The sequence below is a fragment of the Cuculus canorus genome, chromosome 2 (genome assembly GCF_017976375.1).
Source record: "Cuculus canorus isolate bCucCan1 chromosome 2, bCucCan1.pri, whole genome shotgun sequence".
NCBI classification, from domain to species: domain Eukaryota; kingdom Metazoa; phylum Chordata; class Aves; order Cuculiformes; family Cuculidae; genus Cuculus; species Cuculus canorus.
The window spans coordinates 11,119,561-11,142,643 of record NC_071402.1 but is presented as its reverse complement, the minus strand read 5'-3'; the positions used below and the strand labels follow the sequence as shown (position 1 = coordinate 11,142,643).

At 37.3% G+C, this 23,083-nt stretch overlaps 1 protein-coding gene across 4 annotated transcripts in view; it reads right to left on the bottom strand.

Annotated features, from left to right (window-relative positions):
• ASAP1 (ArfGAP with SH3 domain, ankyrin repeat and PH domain 1) overlaps nt 1–23,083 on the bottom strand; it is a 157,181-nt gene that overhangs the window by 11,133 nt on the left and 122,965 nt on the right. For 2 of the 4 annotated variants that reach the window (XM_054057653.1, XM_054057655.1), the window contains 8 exons: nt 22,284–22,369; nt 20,122–20,237; nt 18,049–18,116; nt 15,340–15,447; nt 13,787–14,015; nt 7,416–7,469; nt 3,849–4,010; nt 1,026–1,092 (listed from right to left, as the gene is read on the bottom strand). In XM_054057653.1, the coding sequence (XP_053913628.1) occupies nt 1,026–1,092; nt 3,849–4,010; nt 7,416–7,469; nt 13,787–14,015; nt 15,340–15,447; nt 18,049–18,116; nt 20,122–20,237; nt 22,284–22,369 (890 nt within the window). The remainder of the gene's footprint in view (nt 1–1,025; nt 1,093–3,848; nt 4,011–7,415; nt 7,470–13,786; nt 14,016–15,339; nt 15,448–18,048; nt 18,117–20,121; nt 20,238–22,283; nt 22,370–23,083) is intronic. The other 2 variants (XM_054057654.1, XM_054057656.1) reach the window with 2 other exon arrangements.

The window sequence follows — 23,083 nt, the reverse complement described above, 5'->3', positions numbered from 1 at the left end:
AGGCCTTTATCTAATGCCATGAAGCACGAGTATCACACTTTTACTCATCATACAAGTATCACATATAGCACCGGATCTTTGTGCTGCAGAACATCACCACTTTTTTCCCCGAATACCTCATGCCCCCTGGATGGATTCAGCAAACACGGTCAGTCAGCTGTGCTACCAACACCACGTCCACTGCCTGTCCTCATAAGGAAGATCACAGACTGAGGAGTGTCCAGGAACTCCACCTACACATCTTCTAGACTGATCTCTTTGACATTATACATCCATCTCCAGTCATGGCCTGATCACACACAATTGTGGTCATGCAAGGTCTCTGTCACGTTGCCCGAGGCACACGTTTATTTAGAATTGCCATGCTTTGAACCTTAGGACCTTGGAATCACAACACAGATAACAGAGTAACAAACACTAGGTGACAGGAATGTGTGGCTATCCTTACTACTTCAGCTATTGAAAAAGACACTTGTAACGTACCGACCTGATGAACTATGAGCTAAAAGCAGTTTGTGTTACTGCAGACTGTGTCAGCACACAAGCTCGGCAGACTGGAAAACAGTGAAGCTGAAAGACTGAGATGAAATCTCTGTCTTGTAGAGCTATCTTCAATGCCAGCCCTTACCCAGAGCGACAAATCTGCAGCTACAGGCATTAGACCTCACACTGGAGCATATAAAATGACATGCCAGAAGACGCGAAAATAAAACTTCTGTCCTGCTGGACTGCAGTCCAAGGCAATGTTCTCCAGCTCAGAGAGCTGTTCTGTAGGAGCAGTAGAGATTTCTGTATAAATCATTCTGTCTGTTCTGTTAAAGGATGAATTGTGTATGGACAGCTATGGACAAAGCGTAGGAGGCTCAATGAAGCCAAAGTATTTGTATGGTAGTATGGCATGCAGAAAAGTAATGAAGAAACATAGCTAGGATTTCACTTCATATGAAAGGCGATTTTTTTCTCATTTACAAATATCCTACATTTAGGTAAATTTTCACCTTTCCCTTCATATACACAGATTTTACCTTGATTGCTGAGACATCCCCTCAAACTTGTTTGCAGCCTTAGTTGAAGGTGGGCCCAAATCATTACCTGTGGTGAAAAAAAGACAATTTAAAAAAACCCAAAGAACTAAATCCAAAGATAATTAGGATAACTGAAATATAATCAGCAAAGGGTGCAACTTAAATCGAAGCACACTTTCTTCCAAGTATCCTCTATACAACATGTCTAAAGATTGTAAAGATCATTATTAATGATTTTGTAACTGAAAAAGCAGCAGAGACCTTAATAATCCAGCCTGACCTTTCACGTAGCAAATTTGAAAACAGCTCATAGCTGCTGGCAAGGAAAGACTGAATGACATTGCTGAGTTACTGCTGCAGGGCTTTTGTTTTGAATAACTGTTTCAATTTTGTCTGAATTGAAGGAGATATTGCAGGCCAGCAACAAATACGTTCATCCTAGATGTTTACATTTTGCCTCATGAGGCATATCTTTTTAAAACCGACATGAATTTGATTTTATTCACAAAACATCAAATTTTTAAGGATTAGCATTTTATCCAACAAAGAATAGCCTTTGCTGATTTAATGACTAAGTCAGTATGTTACCATAATCTCAACATTAACCACTGGTAAAGAAAATATCTGTGTATACTCATTTCTGTTAAAAGGCAGCAAAATCCAAACCCAAGAGCTTCTCAAGTCCTTCAGCAGAAGGCATCTCTCATTAACCATCACCATTCCCAAGGTACAATTATATGAACTTCTCTGCTTTAGTGCCTTTATCATGCCCCTCTTCCTGCTTCTACTACAGTGCATCTAAAAAATTAACTATTAGCATATTTTGTCACTGAAATAGATGTAAAACAACATTTAATGATCCAACAATATAAAATACTTTCCAGTCAAAGAATGGCATATCTGCCTAGATACCATTCTAAGTGCATTGAAGTCTGAATGAAGCAGCAGAAAAGGCTCATGCTGAATCTTGCTAAAAATATGTTTATATTTAAAAGTTAAAAAAAAAAAAAAAAAAAAGAAGAGAAAGCTAAGAAACAGCAAACCTTTCACATGTAGATCCTATGGATAAAGCAAGGTAAAATATGGTTGTTATGGAAATCCAAAATCTAAATGACACTTCTAGAACATCTTTGATTAGTAACTTAATTTGCTTAGACATAAGAGAAAGATTGCTTTGCTGATGCACAATTAGAAAACAAATGCTGCAATTCAACATAACAAGAAATATCACAACACAGGAAAAAAAAAAAGCTTCTGAAAAGGGAAGCAGTGAACATCTGACGACAGCCCTAAACCAAAACCACAAATGCTAAGAGAAAAGGCGAAGAGAAAGAGGAGAGTCCTCGCTTCAATCCATTTTAGTTTAGCCTGCACCGTAGAGCAGAAAAGAGAAACAGCAATGTTCTCCCCTGGCCCTGCCTTGAAAAGGTATTCTGCAGCTGTAAGATTCTTCATCTTCAGCTCCACACCTGCACCTTTCCCAGATTTTCCTTTTCCTTTGTCTGTTGCCTAATATTTTTAAGGAAATTTTGGCAGTAATTTAGCATCTGTTCCAACTATACTTTTGAATCTAATACTGTTACATTATATATTATTCTAGTATATGATATTTTAGATAGTGTTTTGGACTTAAAAATTTTAAAAAGCCCACATATTTAATTAAAAATGTCTTTACTCCTTCTGAAATAGTAGAGGGCTGTTAAGACTCCCAAACAAGGAATACATTTTTTCCATATCCCAGACATCTGAATAGCAGAGAGCTGAAAGATTGTGATTATTTGCATTACTTCAGAAAAATATTTTGCTTTTCATTACACTCTGTATGTCTTTTCAGATTAAATCCTAGATTAAATCACATATTCTACATGAGTACTCCATTATTTACCACATTTAGCCCAATTTGCTAAAATGGTGGGTTTAGGCTTGCAGGGTTGTTTTTTTTTTTTTTTTAGGGTAGTAATTTTGTGTTTCTATTAGAACAGAGAGAGGATAGTCCTAAGATATAAGCAACATATGGATGACTCCCCTATGTAAGCATTGGATTCCAGCTCAAAAGTTTACAGATGTACCTAAGTCCTGCCACCAAGAGTAAAATTATAGAAAATTACATGGGCCTGAGATGTATAGCTACCGGGAGAAGCTGACGGCTCAGAGCAATGTTTATTGAAAAGAGGAAGAATTTGAGTAGTCTGGAAAATAGTTTCTAAAAAGCTTCTGTCAGAAAAGTAACCTGTTAAAAAAAAGAAAAAAGGGGCTGTTTCTGTAATCCTTCCGCAGGCGGGAGGATGTAAACCTATCCGTCTGTGTATGTACAGACAACATCACAAAATCCAAAAACATATTCAGACAACACATCCCCACCAGCTAGTTGTGAACACTTTACGGGAGAGATTTGGCCTTGAGCCCATGGAAACAAGCTCTTATGGCAATCGGGAGAACTGCATGTGTTCATTGAGGTCTATCTGTCTCCTATCAAGGTCCACCCAGACTAATGAGCTGGTCAGAAGAGGAGCAGGGCGGAGGAAGCAGATGAGGGTGGATGCAGTGGACAAGGGCAGCCACAGTAGAGGTGGGGGGGAGCAGCGGAGACTGAACTGGGCCCCAGGGAACCGTGGAATATTTTCAGTTTTCTCAAGTGAGACTTGGATATAGAAGCCTGGAAGCTAGCGTGACAGAAGATAGACCTGCTGATTTATCTGAGCTGACATTACATCAAGCTGCAGTCATTGGAAAGCAAGCACCAGGTAAAAAGAAACCAAAGATCATATATCATCCATCATAAAGGATCGCCCCTGCCCTTTTGTTTTGTGTTTCAAAACTCACCCCAAGGAATTGGGCCCTTATTCTGGGGTCCATGAGGTAGTGGGCTTGGTGGGTCAGAGAGGGTTCTTTTGTGTCCTGGGGGTGGGGGAGGTGGTCTCTTCTTGGAAAGAGTGGAGCTGCCACTAGAGGTTTGAGTGCTTAGAGGGAGGGTTGAAGGTGGGCCTGCAAAATAACAAACAATCTGCTTACAAATACATGTGCATAAACGTCAAAGCAGCACTGAAAAATTCACAATCAGACCCACAGCAAGTGCAGCAAAAGACTAAAATAAAAAGACAAGCCATGCCAAAACACCATTTAGATCAAATGACACGTTCACCACATTGGTAACCATCTTAGCTGTGGGAATAGAAGTAACTTCACAATAGAATGACACGTGTACTTATATTTAAAAAATACAGGATTAATCACTCAGGATTTCTAATTTTAGGCATTGTTTAAAAAAACCCAAAGCCATGAAATAGTAACATTAACTAATATTTAGCATGTTGGATTAAAATTATTATTAATTTATACCAGAATGGAATAGCTTTCAAGGTATGCTATTATGTGGGGATTTTTTTTTTCCCCTTGCAGAGCAAACCACACAAATTCTGTTAATAAACTTGTGGGAGGTCATTTTGAAAAAAGGATGGTAAGCTTAAGTTTTTCTGTAGTTATTGTCCTCCCTCCCATGGCTGAAGCACTTCAGAATATGCATTTTTAGAGCAATGCAGATTGTTGTATGCAGTGAATATAAAATAAATATCAGAAATGCCCTCTCTGAGGCTGAGATTAGAAATTCAATGGTACTATTGCTTATAAGAGCTTCCACAGTCACTCCTACCCTTAAACCTTTTATTTCCCCTGTATCAATGTTGGCACAAACATTATTCAACACCATGCATGTTTTACAGGATATGGGAACAGATATAGATTAAAAGACAAAATAAACCACAGGGAAGACAAGAGCCTTCTCTAATCAACCTCACCATTCACCTTCAAAAATGTCTTTAACAAGAAGCTTAAGGAAGCAGGCAGTGACAGGTGCAAACATGCAGTGAGGGGACAACTGCTCAAGTCAGCTGCCAGTTCCACCAAAAGAAATGACTTGTGACACTTATCTAAATTAGTTCTACATTAGGACTAGAATTGCTTCAAGGGGTTTGTTGTTGGGGTTTGGATTTTGCGTTTAAGAGAGCTTTGCCATCACAGACTTGATAAAAATAGAAAATCGACAAAGTTTTAAAAGCAAAGTTTAATTATACTTGAAATTTGAAGTTCAGTGTCACATGTTTTGTAGCACTATAGAACCTACTTGCATGTTTTTAAAACCTAACTTTCTTAAACAGTATTTAAAATAAAATCTTCCTTTTATAGCATAACTTGCACACAGAACTCTAGCTGCCTTGTTAAAATATTTATCACCAGTCCCTATAGGTAGACTGAACATTACCCAAATCTGTCTTCCTTCTCAAATTACTATATATCATAAAAATATTAAAAGAAGTAAAGAAAAATCTTTGCTATAATTCCTTAGATGAAATATTAAATATTGAAAAAATTAACTTTGATTATCCTATAAGCAAGTGTACTTTTGCAGGTATTTTCAGCGGATGACCTCACTCTTTCTTAACCCCAAAGAAAAGATTAATAAAACTGTTCATAAGAAGTTGATGATTCAATCCATTCTCTTCCCAGTTCAAGCCTGGAAGGTGTGTTGCTGCACAGGAGGATCTTTCAACCACAATCCCAACAGGTATTTCATGCCAGGTTTTCCATTAATTGCTTACTCTCGTAAATAAAATTATATATTTTGTGATTGTTCCTCTCCATTTACTTACAAGTTCACAAAGCTATTAATTGAAAAGCAGTCAAATATTATTGCAGATTAGTAAAATTGTTCTCCATTTTGTATCCGTTCTCATTTTAATTTCTTCCTCAAGCTTAAGAAAGCAAGCTAATTTAAGCCATGCATCAAAGTGTTCCTGCCAGCAAAAATAAAAGACTTGTCTTGCTAAGTTTTGACTGACAATCCCTTAGACTGCAATTTATTAGGTCTGCATGTTATAAATTCTTTAGTTTGCTTAAATAAATACATAAAGGTTATTCTATAAACTGTAAGTAACTCATAGTACATCTAGGAGTGGTGAGGGGGAAAGGAAAATTCCATATCCAGTGTTAACAGTAACATTATTTTTAAAGCGTGTAGCAAACATTCACTGTATGTCAGTACAGCATTTTTCTTTTCTCCTGACATTTCCAGGAGTTCGCCACTTCCAAAATGCCTGCGAGTGGAAACAGCCACAGTGCAGGGCTTCTCTGCTACCACCACCTGCTGTCCTGCTGCTGTACTGCTCCAGCCTTCCCACCCAACGCAAACACCATCGCCAGCCCCGCCACCAACACCAGATAACTCAAACTGGGCTGAAAGGAAAAAAAATGGAGGAAATGCATTGAAATAGTACTGTGCGCTGAGAGCAAAAATATAACTTCAGACATCGCATAAAATTCGTACTCTTTATTGCCAATAAAATGAACACTCCTTCTCTAAAAAAAATAGAGTTCAGTAGGATCAAAAAGCCTTTAAATGTGGTTATATGGAAATATTTAATATTTCACACTAGTAGCTTATCTCCAGACATCACAGAAGAGAGTTGAAAAACATCATTGCTTTGTAACTTTCTAAAGTTTATAACTGCATACGACAGTTAAAGCATCTTTCCCAACTCATAGCATTTGCTCCTATATTAATTTCACGAAAGGAATAAATATGCATTTAGAAATCATACTGTAATGATTAGATGGCTGAAACACATGATTACTTTCAAATAAATAGAAAATAAAGGAAAATTTCAAAATGTGTTTTCAGAAAGAGGCATAAAGCAAAGCAGGGAAACATTCTGAAATCTAAAACAGTTTACGGAAACACCTGGTGGAATAATACAAAGATCTAATGATGTTCAAACGGTCAGTAATATTATTATAAAATACTTCACATTATGTATAGATATATACACACAAAATATCAAAAGAATTCTTACATGGCATTTTTAACTATGCCAGACTAGCCAGGCATTTCTAAGTAATAATCAGAGCAATTACTTTTCTAGATCAAAGATATTTTGTGATTCTAATAAGGCAGCAAGTAAGCCAATTATTTCTTTTCCATAGTCATTTTAATGATTTCTCACATAGTTACAAAGTTCACGTTTCATGTAATTTATTTTGCTCACAAAAGTAAAAAAATAAATAATCTTGACCTAGAATTTTTTAAATTTTGCTTCTTTTCTCGAATTAGCTGGGGAGCAGCTGCTTTCAGTAAAGTGGTTGTCATATTTTATCACTTCTTCTTCTTATAGGAATCATGCTTTCATGAGCAAATAGACCAAATCTCAGATTTATTGTATTAAGGTAAACAACTGGAAAAGATCTGCAATTAATAGTGCATTGCCCTTCAGCTTTTGTGCAGTTAGTATAGTATCTATTAATTTGTGTACTTGTGAAACCATGCAAAGCTGTTACCATCCACTCAAGAAATGGTGGGTTTAGCGTGTGAAAACCTCACATTTTGTATTTATTTTTTACCACTTAATGAAAGATATGGAAGAACCAGTATTCCAGTTAACGGCAGAACGGGTACTGCAAAGGAAAGTAAGTTTATATTAAAACAGTATTTTCATTAACAAGTGCTGTTATACTTATTTGTAATGTTCTTATGAGTGACATTTTTGCAAACATATTGGTAGAAGCCTTCTTCAGTTTGTCTTACTTCAGATCACCTCTCTCCAGTACTGAAAATAAGACCATAATTAAAGTCACATTTGCACATTAGTGGACTTCAGAAGATTTCTAATTCCCCAAGCAATGCAGTCAGACAACTTTTAGAAGTTGCTAGTAAATGCAAATTAACTAATTTGTTTAGAAATTGAGTTTGATCAAGTGAAGAAGCAGATTATACAACATGATGTCTGCAGCAGCACTGAACCGGAACCACAAAGGAAATGCCTTCTGGGTTTATGTACCTAATATTACAGCTGTGAAAATTGATCCCTAACCTCCCAGCTCATTCCATATGAGAGAAATAGGCAGAATCATTAAAAATCAATTAGCTTTCTGCTAAAATTAAGAAAACCTGTCTTAGATTGTCTAACACTTCTACAAAACCAGCTGGCAACATTGCCCTCGCAGTGGATCGCAATTAAGGTTGTGCAAACGTTTATTTAGCTGCTGTGCTGAGTGATTCAACTATTTAAATGTTGATTTTATTATTTTTTTTTTTTAAGCTTTTTGTAAAATAACAGGCAGGCCTGCTAGATGTCCGGAGCCATAATGCAGGTGTCAGCTGGAAAAAACCTAATGAAAAAGATGATTTTCAGATGTTACAGACTAAAGACTTGACTGACAATATCCAATATCAGTAGGTTGAACCTGGATGAGCTTAGATAAACTACTAGAAAAGACTTAGGTAGCTAGTGGGCTCATTCTGTACATTCCATTTTATTAGGATGAACTAAATCTGTAGCAGAATAGAGGAAAGTAAGATGCATCCCCAAATCAGCCAGTATAGTGTGGAATACACTAATGTTGCCACATTTTTAAGAATATATTGAAAAGTTACCAACTTGGAAAAAAATTTGGACTTACATTGTAAGGATGTATGGAGAAACCTAAAAAAGATCCCCATATACACAAGAACTGTACCTACACAATTTTAATGATGACTCAAACTAATTGTTAGACACCACATCCACCGAAACCCAGGGGCAACTGGTGTGTGTACTAGGTAACTTGCTTTAAACTTACCTTCTCTCTTCAACACAAAATTCAGATTTCATGGCTTGCAGTTCACTGTGGCATCTCAGCAAACCTCATGGAACCTCGCTACTAAGGGACTGCACTGGTGAATGAAGCCAGCTTACAGAAGGCTAAAGGGAGGTGTTTAAATATACAGCATGTTTTGAAAAAGAGTTTTATCTGTATGCCCCAAAGGATGAAAACCATGAAACTTTATAATCCTCTGCCTCCTTCTGAAATACAGATCCCAACAGCTATCCACTCCCTACAGACCGTCTCTATGCTTTAGCAGGGTCCCATGGTATCTCCTGTGGCCTCGCAGCAGAGAGAGGATAAAGATCAGATCACATCTGGGGACAGAAGTTAAGCTTAAATTTAATTACAGATTCAATGCTCTTCTTTCTTTTGCTATTTTGGGAACTTAGAGCAAAATATAATACTAGGTTTTCGTATAATCTTACATCAAAAAGGTAGGTATTAAAATGAACTTTTCTAACAAAAATATACTTGATCGGCAAGCCTACACGTTAAACTTTGACTTAGAGTGATTAGTAGTGGTAGTAGAGCATATCAAAAGATCAGAGAAATTCTAAAGTATTTTTTTTCCCCACAGAAGCAAAATTATCTCATTCTGTTGCAAAACTGAGATATGTCACCAGTGTCTTAAAGGAAGTGAAGAGACTACTTTTTCTTTCAAACAATCTGTTTGGGAGCAAGAGCTGGGAAAGACAACAAGGAGTAGCACAGTTTATAATAAAGCATAAGTAAGTGCGTCTGCAATGATGCTTTTAGAGCGACTTTTCCAGACCAATGAATATTCTGTGCGTTTGCCAATTTGTACCCGTTTTTCCGAGTCCTGTAGCCCAGACAGCACTGACTTGTAGTTAAGGGATACTTCTGAAACTGATTAAATTATTTATAATATTATTGAACAGAAATCCGTACGACTTACATACTGCAAAATTTTGGCATGTTTGAGGCAGAGAAATCTAGTAACTTCAACCTAACAGTAGTTCCATGCAACCTCTCACTCCTCTCAACCACTCACACCTCTTACAATGTGAATCTGGCATTTTCCACCTTGAAGAAGCAGTTAATGTAACTATTACCATTGGGAGGCATTGGTTCTCTGTTTTAGTGACAGTATCATATTTTTTTGTTGCATTATAAATAAGAATTTCTTTTGTGTAATACTTGACATGAAAACACAAGAGAATTCAACACGTCACGCCTTTTCAAGTAGCTCTGCTGTTGTGTTGATTCATTTATGTGGGAAACAGTTTCCAGGAACACCAAGGAGAGCATCTAACATTTCTGAAACTTGAACATGTACTTAAAATGGAATATGAACATAAATATTGCCCTTTCTGGAGAAAAAAAGATAAATTGCTGAGAAGTCCATATGAGAGCTACACTATACAATGACAAAGAAGTAACATTAATTACAATCCATTGAAAGCTGGCACTATACTAAGCAGTGTACAGACAGATACAAGACACAACCTCCTTATTCTTAAAGAAACAGAATTCATGAATAGTTTCCAAGTCTTACAGCTTTAGGTCAAAAGAGTTATCCTAGGTCACACTGAAGGAACAGTATACTATGTCTGACAATGCACAATCGGTAGCGGACTGTTAGATGGAACATGTAAAAAAGGTGAGGGAGAGAAGAGAAAAACTGGAAACCTGTAATGCCAACAGGAAGGTCAACATAGTAAAGTCACAAAGAGTACAAATGAGTTCCCAGTTGTGCTGATTCTGGCTGGAATAAAAGTCAATTTTCCTCATAGTAGGTTGTATGGGAGTATGCTTGCAATTTGTGCTGAAAACAGTGTTGAAAACACAGGGATGTTTATAGTTATTGCTGTGCAGTGCTTACACGTGTTTTCCACTTCCCACATCACTCCCACCAGCGAGCAGGCTTGGGGTGCAAAAGGAATTGGGAGAGAACACGGCTGGGACAGCTGACCCCAACTGACCAAAGGGATATTCCACACCATACGATTTCATGCTCTGCATATAAAGCTGGGGGAAGAAGGAAGGAGGGGACATTATGTTGACGTTTCTCTTCCCAAGTAACTGCTGTGCATGACAGAGCCCTGCTTTCCTGGAGATGGCTGAACACCTGCTTGCAGAATTTGTGACTGAATTCCTTGTTTTGCATTGCTTGTGCACCTGGCCTTCGCTTTACCTATTAAATTGTCCTTATTTCAATCCACAAGTTTTCTCCCTTTTAACCCTCCAAATCTCTCCCCCATCCTAGTAGGGTGGAGTGAGTGAGTGGCTGTTACCAGCTGGCGTTAAACCACACCAATAATTAAAATTATATAAAGAAACTCAGATTGTGAAAATGCATACCCTGGGCAAAATCTCTGCCTTTTAATGGAAAACAAACCTGTTTAAAAAAAAGAGAGCCAAGGGATTCATTCAAAAGTTGCCAGCATATGACAAAGACTGATGGTGGAACAGTAGTTCTTAAGCATCTGAACCATGTATACAAGCAAGTACCTGATGCAAACACTGTTCCGTTCTTTTTCACATTTCAGTGAGAGCAATTCTTCATTATTTTTGAAAACAAAGCTAAGCACCCGTTGTGGAAATGAAATATGAAGTTACAGCAGTGCTAACAAAAAGGCAGCATCCGTCAGCATAACTGCTGAAGCCTGAAACTATACTGTAGGCTTCATCACAAATAAAGCAAGTCTACCATAAAAAACCACAATTTGGCTACTTCTAAATTAAATAAGTAAAAAAAAAAACCAAACACAAATATGAGGGCTTTTTTTTTTTTTTGTCCTAAAAGGTATATTTGCACAAATTATAGTAAAGTAAAAGGTTTTGTTCCATAATCATAGAATCATGGAATCATAGAGTCATAGAATAATAGAACGGTTAGGGTTGGAAGGGACCTTAAAGATCATCTAGTTCCAACCCCCACACCACAGGCAGGGTCATCCCACTAGATCAGGCTGCCCAAAGCCTCATCCAACCTGGCCTTGAACACCTCCAGGGATGGGGCAGCCACAACTTCCCTGGGCAAACTGCTCCAGTGTCTCACCACTCTCATGTTGAAGAAATTCCTCCTTATGTCTAATCTAAATCTGCCCCTCTCCAGTTTATATCCGTTCCCCCTCATTCTAGATGTAATCTATCTAGACTGCTGTTAAGCCTTTGACACGGTCCCCCACATCCTCCTCCTCTCTAAATTGGAGAGATATGGATTTGATGGGTGGACGGTAAGGTGGATAAGAACTTGGTTGGATGGTCATATTCAGAGAGTAGTGGTCAATAGCTCAAAGTCCAGATGGAGATCCACAATGAGTGGTGTCCCTCAGGGGTCCGTACTGGCACTGGTGCTGTTTAATATCTTTATCAATGATATTGACAGTGAGATTGAGTGCACCCTCAGCAAGTCTACAGATGACACCAAGCTGAGTGGTGTAGTTGCCACACGGTAAGGACACGATGTCATCCAGAGGGACCTGGACAGGCTGGAGAAGTGGGCCTCTGAGAACCTCATGAGGTTCAAGAAGGCCAAGTGTAAGGTCCTGCACATGGTTTGGGGCAATCCCCATTTTCAGTACACGATGGGGGATGACATGCTTGAGAGCAGCCCTGCAGAAAAGGATTTGGGGGTGTTGGTCGATGAGAAGCTCGACATGAGCCGGCAATGAGCGCTTGCAGCCCAGAAGGCCAACCGTGTCCTGGGCTGCATCAAAAGAAGCGTGGCCAGCAGGTCAAGGGAAGGGATTCTGCCCCTCTATTCTTCTCTTGTGAGACCTGATCTGGAATATTGTGTCCAGTTCAGGAATCCTCAACGTAAGAAGGATATGGAGCTGTTGGAACGGGTCCAGAGGAGGGCTACAAAGAGGATCGGAGGGCTGGAGCACTTTCCATACAAGGCCAGGCTGAGAGAGTTGGGCCTGTTCAGCCTGGAGAAGAGAAGGCTCCGAGGAGATCTTATAGCGACCTTCCAGTACCTGAAGGGGGCCTAAAGGAAAGCTGGAGAGGGGCTATTCAGAAAGGCTTGTGGTGATAGGATGATGGGGAATGGGTATAAACTGGAGAGAGGCAGATTTAGACTAGACATAAGGAAGAATTTCTTCAACATGAGAGTGGTGAGACACTGGAGCAGTATGCCCAGGGAAGTTGTGGCTGCCCCATCCCTGGAGGTATTCAAGGCCAGACTGGATGGGGCCTTGGGCAGCCTGAGTTAGTGGGATGTCCATGGCAGGGGAGTTGGAACTAGATGATCTTTAAGGTCCCTTCCAACCCTAACTATTCTAGGATTCTATGATTCTAACCTTGATGTTTATAGGTATCTAGGTCAAAGAATCACTATCCACTACACCTACAAGACTAAATCTCACACAGAAATAAGTTCTGCTTCCTTTCAAGCACTACCAAGAGTGTCACTACCATTACTAAGAAGAAAACTCACCTCTAATTTCAACTAAATGTAGGCTGTAAAACTGATTGAACTATAGCAGAAACCTTCTTTACTCATAATTCTACAGAAGTAAAATGTCTGTTTCACTCAGGGAAGAATGGGTGATGGTTAGTTTAGATCTTCAGTGTGTAAATGTCTCATTAACTATCTGTCAGTGGGCTTGGTATTTTCTCCGCCTTTCTTTATACCCCTATAACACTCTCCAAAATAAAAGAGGATAGCAGTAATGCACTGAGAGGAATGAACTCTAATACCATCCTGCTTAGCACTTCACAGGTTATTCTGGTATTACAGACTGCCAGGAGATGTTCTTGCACCTCCTCTCCTCCAAAGCTTTATTTCTTCAGCCTCTCTGTCAGACACTTCACAGCATATCACTGTACAGCACTGTACAGCCTTTTTCTAAACCACTTGTATTTTTGTGGCTGCAAATGTTTAAATATGCTTTAATAAAACATGAACAGAACTTCTACATAAAATGAACCAACTTTTATTTAGCAGAGCATTATTTCATTTTTTATGAATGAGTCCATCACAAAGTGAACAGTCCCACTTTTTTTTCTGAAGTTCTGAACACACATTGTACCATATCACTGAATCAATGTAATAAGAAAAACACACTACCTCTTGAAAATCTATAATGCATCTGGTTAAAGGAAGGACAACTGTGGAAAAATTCCTGCTTGTAAGCGCAATTTGAAGACAGACCTACCTTTGCCAGCATTTCTGGGAGGAAGAGGAGGAGCGTCTGCAGTTGGAGAGGTGGGTGAATCTGTGCTTGTAGAAGCAAAAATCTGATTGCTAAATGCTCCATAGGAGAGTCTCTGCTTGTCTCTAGGAGTGCTAAATGCAGGATGAGTCAATTTGTCTTGGGGAGAAATGCTCGAAGAATGACAAAAACTTTGGGGCCTTGGAGATCTTTCTTTTTTTATAGGACTAGGCTGTGAATAGAAAAAAATATATTATACAGATGTCTTAATAATAACTCTAGTTAATATGTTTAGGAAAGAATGTACCAGAACATATGCTAGTGAACATGAGCATAATTTCTTTCTTCATTGGACAAATACGCCTATATTCCTCCCTTTGTCAGCAATCCAACCCACATGATTCTTTCCTCTAACTGAAAAATAAAGATTGCAGCACCAACAGATCATCATGTACACAAAGTTATTCTTAAAGCAGCAGATACACAATATACTAAATAATATACCAATAAAATCCTAGTAAAGTATTTAGAATATAAAAGTAATTTTCAGTTTAAATAGTTTTTTACTCAGACCACAAAGTTATCCTCAAAGATCAATTATGTGGACACACATTAAACATAAAATAACCATTTCTGACACATCAGATTTATTTGCTGACAGAACTAACAATATATGCTGTGCTATGGCTCTTTTAAGTGTACAGAATTGCTCTTTGAAGAAATTTTACACAGCAATTTTTAACTGCTGCATATTAATAGCTGCATATGGAGCAATATCGGTTTCACTGCAGCTCTGGTTCAGGCAAGCTATTATCTCCAAACAGCATTAGTCATCCTCCTGAGGCTCCTTGCACAGATAATAATTTTGTTCTCTACTGTCCTCAAGGACACAAATTATTTGGGTTTCTGAATTTTTCAGTCCCTGGTGTCACAGAAAAAGAAAAGTTGACCACATTTCTTTCTACAGCATCCATATAAAATAGGAGAGGTGTATTCCCATTTACTGCAGAAGAGGAGCACAAAGTAATTAACTGACTTGCTAAAGTAGGACACTGAAGCTAAGTTTTCACATGTTCTAGGATGGCAATTATCCTATGCCCTCAAGTTTTATCTTTCCATTACTTCTTTTTTTAATCAGGAACAAAGTGCAAAGCACAGTGTTTGAAAAATAGAGTTAATTCATTCAACAACTGCGTTTTTAATTAATTTATGGAAAAAATAAGTATGTAAGCTTTGGATTTCCTCTAGCTAAAAATGAACAGCCTAGAATTCAGAAGAGGATAAGATGACAAAGTAATCTACTTTTACTGATTTATATTATATTGCATGCCTTGTCAAAGCAAAACTTCTGAAACTCAAGTCTGTAATAACTAGGTTGACAAAGTGTATTCAAAAAGCACTCTGGTAGTCTTTAATAAAAGCCTCAAAACTCGTTTTCTACACCCAAAAAAATCTGTAAGGAAAAAGAGTTAAAGTGGGTCTCTAATTTCCACTTATTTCCACGCAACAGAAATTGACTGGTTTTGTGCAAAGCTGCATCAGTAATTCATGCTCACCTTATCATCTAAGTCATCATCACTTTCATCAATTTCTTCCTGTCGAAGATTCCATTCATACTCTACATGGACATGTGGATTTAGCTTTCCTGCCTTGGCTTGAGAAAGCTGAAAGAAACAATAATTCTTGTTAAAATACTTGCTGTTCCTTTGGTTTCAACAAAATTAGTTTTGTAACAGAAAAAAATAAACAAAAATATTTGCAGGTTTAAAGCTATTCCAGACATTAAAAATAAACAATTTTAGGGTAATCACACAAACATCATTATTTGTGGTATAGAAAAACAGCCTGAAGGCAAAAAGGGAAGATTTTCTCTATATGGGTAGAAGTTGCCATGTCCGACAAGCATTTGAAAAGATTACCTGAAGAGAAGGTACATGCACAAGAGCAGAATGTATCTGGAGCTCTCCTTTCCAAAAAGAAAAGGCAAAACCTCTTTATAAATTGTAGTATATACAACTAGTACCCATCTAAAGTCACAACCCTCTTGTCAGAAATGAAATAAAAGATATTTATTCTTTATTTAAATATTTCCCTCTCTCTTGCTGGATGAGGCCACTGTGCCTTATGCACAAAATTCCTCTACTTTGCCAGCCCAAATATGCATTTGCACTCTTTAAAAATCTACCAATTCAATGATCAGCAAAAAAGAAAATAGAGATCCATGGTTATTCTGAGGAGATAAATTCTCCTTTTCAGTGCTTAGATTTTCCATTATTATTTATTTCTTCACCGTCTTTGAAATGTAGTCTATTTAGTATCAGTTGATTCAGGAGAACCTTTAACCATCTCCTTGAAATAAAATTTGGAAGAAAGAAAGAAGTTTCCATCTGTTACACAATATTAATGAACCTGCTTGAGTTGGAATTGAATTTCAATTGAATTTTTACACGTTTAAGACTCCAGATATGCAACAGAAATTGGCTTCATACATCTACCACACTGCATTTAGTTATTTTGTGCTTTTTTATTGCTCACTCATATTTCTTGTTTACTCTTAACCACGTTTCACTGCCACTCTTGAAATAAATGCAGAAATAATCTTCCTCTTCCAAAATGAAAAAAATAGAAAAGATGGAAATATTTTATTACAGTTAACTGAAACAATCAGTGAGTTATTAGCAGAATTTTGATTACAACAACTGAAATGATTAACTGCTAGATTAGCTCACCGATAATATCCACTTGTTTTTGTTTCTTCTACAACACAATCAGTTGGTCAAAATTAATAGCAGATTTTACTTTATTAAATATATACTGCAAGGAAAAAAGTAATTCATACCAATTTTCTGGCTTATGGCTGATCTGTTTTTTCAGCTGACAGAATACTGAAGCCACTGGAAACAGTACTTACACAATAGTCACGGGAGTAATTGAGAAGTCAGCAAAAGTACCACCTTATCAACCATAGCAAAATGTTGACTTGTATCCCAGAAATATGGAAAATTATTGGGATTTATGAAGGACAAGCTCTCTTGATTATGCAGTAATTAATACATGACAAGAAGTTTCAGTTGTCAAAGGAAGGGTATTAAAATTACCAGCTGCAGAAAGAAAGTAGATATCCTCCTTGGATCATCAAAATGAGGCAAAAAAGTTTTGAGAAATAAAATTAAGCAACAAGTGACAACTGTTTGCAAATTCTTCTGGTTTTGTCTTCACCGTGGAACTGCCTCACTAATTAAGACTTATATCCTGCAATAGTACTTGCATTCACTTGCCTACTTTCATGCTGGTAAGAGGCATCTACAAGGGCTAAGAACAAACAAGTCTTGTTGGTTTCATGTAGAATCCTTCTTCCTGTTTCACAACAGTGCCTTTATCTCTTGAACTCCAATAACTTTGAGTGGCATTTGTTAACCTCCCTCACGCATACTCAAAATTTCAGAAAGTTTTTGCTGTGACCATGTTCAGTAGAGGGCAAAGTCCCACAAATGCTGGTGTTTTACATTTTTTGATACCTTAACTTCCAGACATTACACTTGTGTTTCTTTCTCCCTTGAGGAGGTTTAATTTCAAGTTGTTTTAATTCTCCATGGCTTTTTCACCATCTCTGCATCTGTCCCATTAAATGAACTGTTTTCCAGCCAAATCAGGAAAAATTAAACAAAGAACCAGACCTAAAATGTCTTGACAGATTAAATATTTCAGGGGTTGTTTTGTAATCCCAATAGAAATACCTCTAAGAACTTTCAGGGTGATAAAGCCTAAATGTCCAAGAATGATGCATTAATTGGTATTCAAACACCTGATCCTCCAGCATTTAAGGTCTTCAAATACACTGGACAAAATAACTAAATAATTCCAATCGAAGTCAGATCTTTTACCTAAACTGTTACTAAGAAAATGACTGGTGTGTTTTGAAGTTAGAAAATATTCATCTTTGGTAGGGCCTTCAGATGAGCAGACAGCCAGCTGGCAGCAATAGAATCGTAGAATAGTTAGGGTTGGAAGGGACCTTAAAGATCATCTAGTTCCAACCCCCATGCTATGGGCAGGGTCATCCCCCTAAATCAGGCTGCCCAAGGCCCATCCAATCTGGCCTTGAAAACCTCCAGGGATGGGGCAGCCACAACATCCCTGGGCAACCCGTTCCAGTGCCTCACCAATACCAAGTCTGAAATACAGCAGTAATGATATCTGAAGTAGATCACAACTTTAAAGAAGTAAGCATCCCCCCTGCTTCCCACCCTCTTCCCAGTTCTTACCAGCTCTTCACACTGGACAGCTTTCACTCTTTTTGCTGTGTCCAGAGCTGTCTCTCCAGCTTGATTTACTACAAAACAAAAAATAAAAAAAACCCAGTGATTCTCTGAGATCTCTAAAGAATCTATTCATTAAATTTGACTACTTCAGTAGCGTAACTTCTAAAAGCGATCAAAACCATCTATTTACTCTATAGCAGCTGCAGCTCTTTAAGATTCCACTCTAAGTGCTCATGCATTTCATGTATCATCAGGTTCTTTCCGAACAGTAGCATGTGCTGGGACAGTTCCCAAATCCCTCCTAACCAGAATAGCAGAGAATATAAAGAAATGTAGTGACTTCAATCTCCACTCAACTCCTTTGGCAGTAAAACTTTCACATGAATAAGCAGGAAAAGCACGCAGACAAGGTAAGATAGTTCAAAAAAGAAAACTATCTAAGATTAAAAGAAAACTCAATGAAAGAGCACAATGCTAGTATGTTTTACTTTATTTAATATGTAGCGGTTTGAAGCCTGAATTCATTCAGAAGTCCTGTTCTAAGATGACATTTGAACAAGAATAATTTTAAAACTTCCTAACTATTTTGTTATAAAATAGCTTACATCTTAATATAATGCCTGATCAGAAAGAAGATGCTATCTGAGCACTGTAAGATCCTCTGACACAACATCTGATGGGATCCTTCCTAGATGCTCAGTAGCAAGTCTCAAGAAACAAAACCACACCCCATGCCTTAACCTTATATAGACAAACCTTACAGAAAATTTATTTGTACAGTATTGCTGTTAAATGCCATAGGGCTGCAACAGAGCATGCTCTACATCGTATCCAGACTGTAAAGCATTTCTGTGACAGGGAACTGAAAACAGTCAAAGTCAAGTTCTCCTAAGCAAATATGTCTGTGTAATATTACATATAGAATACCAGCCACGAATTTTAGAAAAAACAAAGCAGTCATGTAGAAAGGCCTATGAATTTGTTAAAGAATTTATGTCCCTAGAAAAAGGAGAGCTCCTTATGAAAGATCTGAGATGGCTCAGGAGTTTTAATTTGAAAAGGAATGAAAATACAACATTTCTTAACCGAAGCTAACACAATGGCAGTTTAAGAGACTACATAAATTCCAAACTTTCAATCTATAAGTATAAAATATGTTTTAAGGCCTAAAGAATACACACAGCTCCTATGTGACAGCATTAAAAAAAAAAAAGACCCAAAAAGGTAAGAACACTCTTCTGCCATCTACCTCTCTACCTAGGAAAGAGTTCAATGGAAGGACCAATAAACACACTTAAACTTGTTCAGATAACTTTCCCATTTTCTTAACTATGGACATATCTGATAAACAAATTGGATTAATGGAATATCGTCTCAACTCTCAGAATACAGCAGACAAAGGAAAGCATCTAGTAAATGAGAGACTATCCTATGTGAGCAGTTTACACAGATTCTATTTTTAATTGAGCTTTTGCAAAGCCACAGTGAAAAATGGACTGATTTAGGCACAGCAAGTGTTATACCTGCCTCACAGATGTAGATGGCAAACAGAAGAAAGGCAGCTGAGAAAGCTAATCCCTTCCCTAATCAGCTACTGTGGTGGCTAGGGCACTCTGTGTGAAGCTGTAGTGCCAAATGACATTAATATTAAAAGAAGAATTAACTTTTGTGTACACAAAGCACACACACATCTAGAATGGAATTAGTGTGAGCAGCCATTTGAAGCATTAAAACATAGAAGTACTAGATGAATTTCGCAATATAAACACCAAATTGAAATTCCAGGTCATTTATAATGTGTCAGAAATAAAACTCTGCAGAAAAATTAGGGTTTATCATTAGCATTTTGTATTAGAATTTTTTTGTCATTATCATTTTCTAAGAACGTGAGTTATATTTCTTAACAGAATGCTTCCTTTAGGCTTGTTGGTGGTAAAGTTCTTCATCTTTCTAATACTGTTTTATTTTTCCTTTTGAAAATTCACTTAGCAGAGTGGGACACATATATAAGTGGATAAGATAACAGAAAGAAGTTTCAAGAAGTCTTTATTTCCTAGTTTTAAATAATGAACTTACCTAAATCAATAGTTGGCTTCCCCCTCAAAAGCAATTTCAAACACTCAGGCTTATTATACATACTGCAGTAGTGTAGAACTGTATTACCCAATGCTGTTTGCTTATCCAGGTTTCCACTAAACAGAAAATAAAAAACAGTCAAAAAATTATACTATGCTGTGCTATTCATTTCAGATCTGGTGTCCCTATAAATAATAAATGCATAAATACTTTACTGGACAAATATGAAGTACAAGGAGAAAGAAGTATTTTAAAAGTAAAAGTTACTTACAAAGACTATTAAGAATAGTTCCAAACATACTGGATATTCCTTGAGCTGTGGCTGAAAAGGACTGTGCATCTACAGATGCAGATACAGAAACTCAAAGATTTGAACCTAATCATTTATAAGGTCATACCAGTTGTTTTCCACCTGCCACTTTACTGGAATTTCTTTTTAAAGTATACTAAATTAGCCCACTAAACAATACCTGAAAATGCATTTTGATACGGTTAGTACAGGTTAATAAGTTCCATGCATTGAGAACTATGAAGAGGGTCGCTGTGAGGATGCACAAGAGTCATGATAAGCAATATAAGGATACACACTGAGTTAGGGAAAGACAAGCTGTGCAAGGGGGTTCACAGAGCTTTTTAACACTGTACTTCCTTCACTTTTTAATTCCTAAAACAAGGTTTCTCAAAACAAAGTTTGCTAACATATTGTGATCAAAATAACGTGTGTATAAAAATTAAAAGTTCAGGAGATAAGTTTTCTTTCACTCATTCTTGCCCATATTGAACAGTACATGCAGAGCCCATACGGTTGAAAAGATGCTTTTAAATTTGAGATTGAGACAAAAATACAGACAGCTGACAGAAAGATGTGAAAGATAATTGTTTGAAGAAACTATGAAGCTTCATAACTAAACACAATCTTTTAAAATAATAATGCAAAATAAAAAAATCCTCTAATAATATTAAAATAATAATTTGGGCTTATGACATTTTTCAATTTATGATCTCAAATAGACTGCAAATATTAGCAGCATATCTCTTCTTTCTACTTTAATAACACTCCTACAATAGTCAGCAGTCCATTTAACAGGAGGGAGTAGCGGTAGAATAAAGTTTATGGGCAGGTTACACAGCTAGTCCATGTAGCTCCGGAGATGTTGTTAGGAACATGGATATCAAGCGTATGCTGTTACCAGAATACTAAACTTTCTAACACTCCATATGTACAATGCTATACAAACTATTAGAGAGGGGAAGGAGGAAAAAAAAAAAAAGTGTTCACTGACTGCACTTTAGTAGCAGGCGTGACTTGCTCTTCTGATGGAAAAAAAAACTGTTCAAAAAATCCTCAAGCCTTTCCCCACTGCCAGCTCAAGCAAGTTGTGACAAGTATTCTGTGTTTCCCCAACCCTCCTCTCTCATTGTCCTTCAAAAAACTCTAACTGACACAGCAAGTGATGGCTGCTTTTTTCACTTAATAACATACTAAGAAGTGGACTGGAACTAATCTCATTTAATCATTACCTATATTATGAAATATATTAAAAACATGTTGCACCACTACACCACCAAATTATTTTTAAGAACATGTTTTCATTAAGGTTTGTCACTTCTATGAACACATCTCTCAACAACAAAGAATAGCTCAGCCAATGAATTAGACGTTGAAAATAACTAGTTATGAAGATTACGCTCTCAATAGCTTTAATAGGTTTATTAACAATCACAGCATTTTTTATAAAGTCAATCTGGCTTTTATTAATAATTTTCCGAGAAAGATCCTTTTTTTCTACGCTTACAATTTATTTGTACATCCTGCATTTAGAATGTTTACTTTTCATCCCTCCTTTACCTGAATCATTTCATTTGCATTGTTTCATACTGTCATGAGTTCTAAATCAATGCTCTCTTTTGCTCTATGTAGTTTTTTTCTTTCATCCTCTTTTTATATAATTGCTTTCCATGTTTTTAATCTACGCTTCTTTCCCTTTCTCTTCTCATTAGCTGCACAAAGGTCAACTCAAAGATACTAAATTATGCTCTTTTGAAACAGATCTAAGGGGAAGGATTAAGTGATGAGCAAACACTGTCCAAAGCACTGCAAGGCCAGCTTTGAACATCTACATTTTTCATGCACAATTTAATGAAAAGTGAGCAATCCATACCAGTTTTGTACAAGGAAGTCAACGAGATGGAGAGAGGTTTGATCAGCAGTCCGGACTGCTAAATGAAGTGCTGTTTCACCTGGCTCCTAAAAAGACGTAAGGAAAAGTTAGGATTTTTGTGTCTTATTTCTGCAAAGCTTACAATATCAGACTTAACAATATATGTCACTCAATCTTTTACAAGTCCTTCAACAGAAAAATATTACAAGGAAATTATGACAAAAACAATTATTGCCTTTCTGATCTCTAAAAGACACCATATGCTTCAGAGGTAACAGCATCACACTTTCTGAGATCATAACTTTCCCAAAACCAGTCCTCCCTTGAACAATCCTGAGGATCCTTTAACCATTTGGGCTACTAGTAACTAAAAGGGCTCCTTTCAAGGAATATTGAGCAAGTTTGCAGTACTTGTTGCTTTATGACACTTGGTAAGCACCAAGCAGAGCCACAACACTATTTCCTACAAAGCCATGGAAAAAATCCACAAAAATCATAGTCTTATGTATATTAGATCTCTTACAGAATCATACCCAGAGCCAATTGCCCAGGACTCTGTCTGGATGGTATTTTAAATATCTCCAAGGATGGAGACTCCACAATCTCCCTAGGCAACCTGTGCCAGTTCTTGGTCACCCACACAACAAAAATATAAAGTATTTTCTGATGTTCAGAGGATACATCCTGTGTTTTAGTCTGTGCTCAGTGGCCCTGGTACCCTGTCTGTACCCAGTACCCTGTCACTGGGTACCACTGAAAAGAGCCTGGCTCCATCTTTTTTGCACCCTCCCCCCTTCAGG